The sequence below is a fragment of the Galeopterus variegatus genome, unplaced genomic scaffold, assembly GCF_000696425.1.
Source record: "Galeopterus variegatus unplaced genomic scaffold, G_variegatus-3.0.2 Scaffold9684, whole genome shotgun sequence".
NCBI classification, from domain to species: domain Eukaryota; kingdom Metazoa; phylum Chordata; class Mammalia; order Dermoptera; family Cynocephalidae; genus Galeopterus; species Galeopterus variegatus.
In genome coordinates, this window is record NW_007735795.1 from 68,171 (window position 1) to 68,740 (window position 570).

At 34.4% G+C, this 570-nt stretch overlaps 1 protein-coding gene across 1 annotated transcript in view; it reads left to right on the top strand.

Annotated features, from left to right (window-relative positions):
• The window catches only part of LOC103609500 (UDP-glucuronosyltransferase 2B15-like), a 3,193-nt gene extending 3,013 nt beyond the window's left edge, over positions 1-180 (top strand). Inside the window, exon 3 of the mRNA XM_008593811.1 lies at positions 29-180. Coding sequence (XP_008592033.1) covers positions 29-180 — 152 coding nt within the window. The remainder of the gene's footprint in view (positions 1-28) is intronic.
• The last annotated feature ends 390 nt before the right edge of the window (positions 181-570 follow it).

Below are 570 nucleotides of genomic sequence, written 5' to 3' on the forward strand. Positions count from 1 at the left end.
TACCTTTTTTCCCTTTTGTTCCCTTCAGGAAGGCCCACTACATTATATGAGACACTGGGGAAAGCTGAAATGTGGCTCATTCAAACCTACTGGAATTTGGAATTTCCTCGCCCACTCTTACCAAATTTTGATTTTGTGGGAAGACTCCACTGCAAACCTGCCAAACCTCTTCAAATGTAAACCTATTTCTGTTGTTTTTGTCTTATTTGCTTTGCATTCTTAGTAGTAATTCTGTATTCTTCATTCAGATTTGATTCAGTGAGAGAGAGATGAGAAATGGAGTAAAGTGGCCTAAAAATTAAAAACTCATATATTTTTATACCATCATCAGCATCTGAGTTTCATTATCATTACAGCATAAAAAAGGATACCAAGGAGACTTAGAAAATAGGGTTGGTTAAAATAAGGCCTTCATTATTCAACACATAAAAAAGTATCAGTCGCTCATTCAAAGAAAATGTATAAAGTGACCAGCATATATTAGTGGTAAATGCTGTATATGTAGATAAACAATATAGAATATTTCCCCTCACCTTGCATTCTACTTTGAAAGAAAGAGTATAAGCAGAT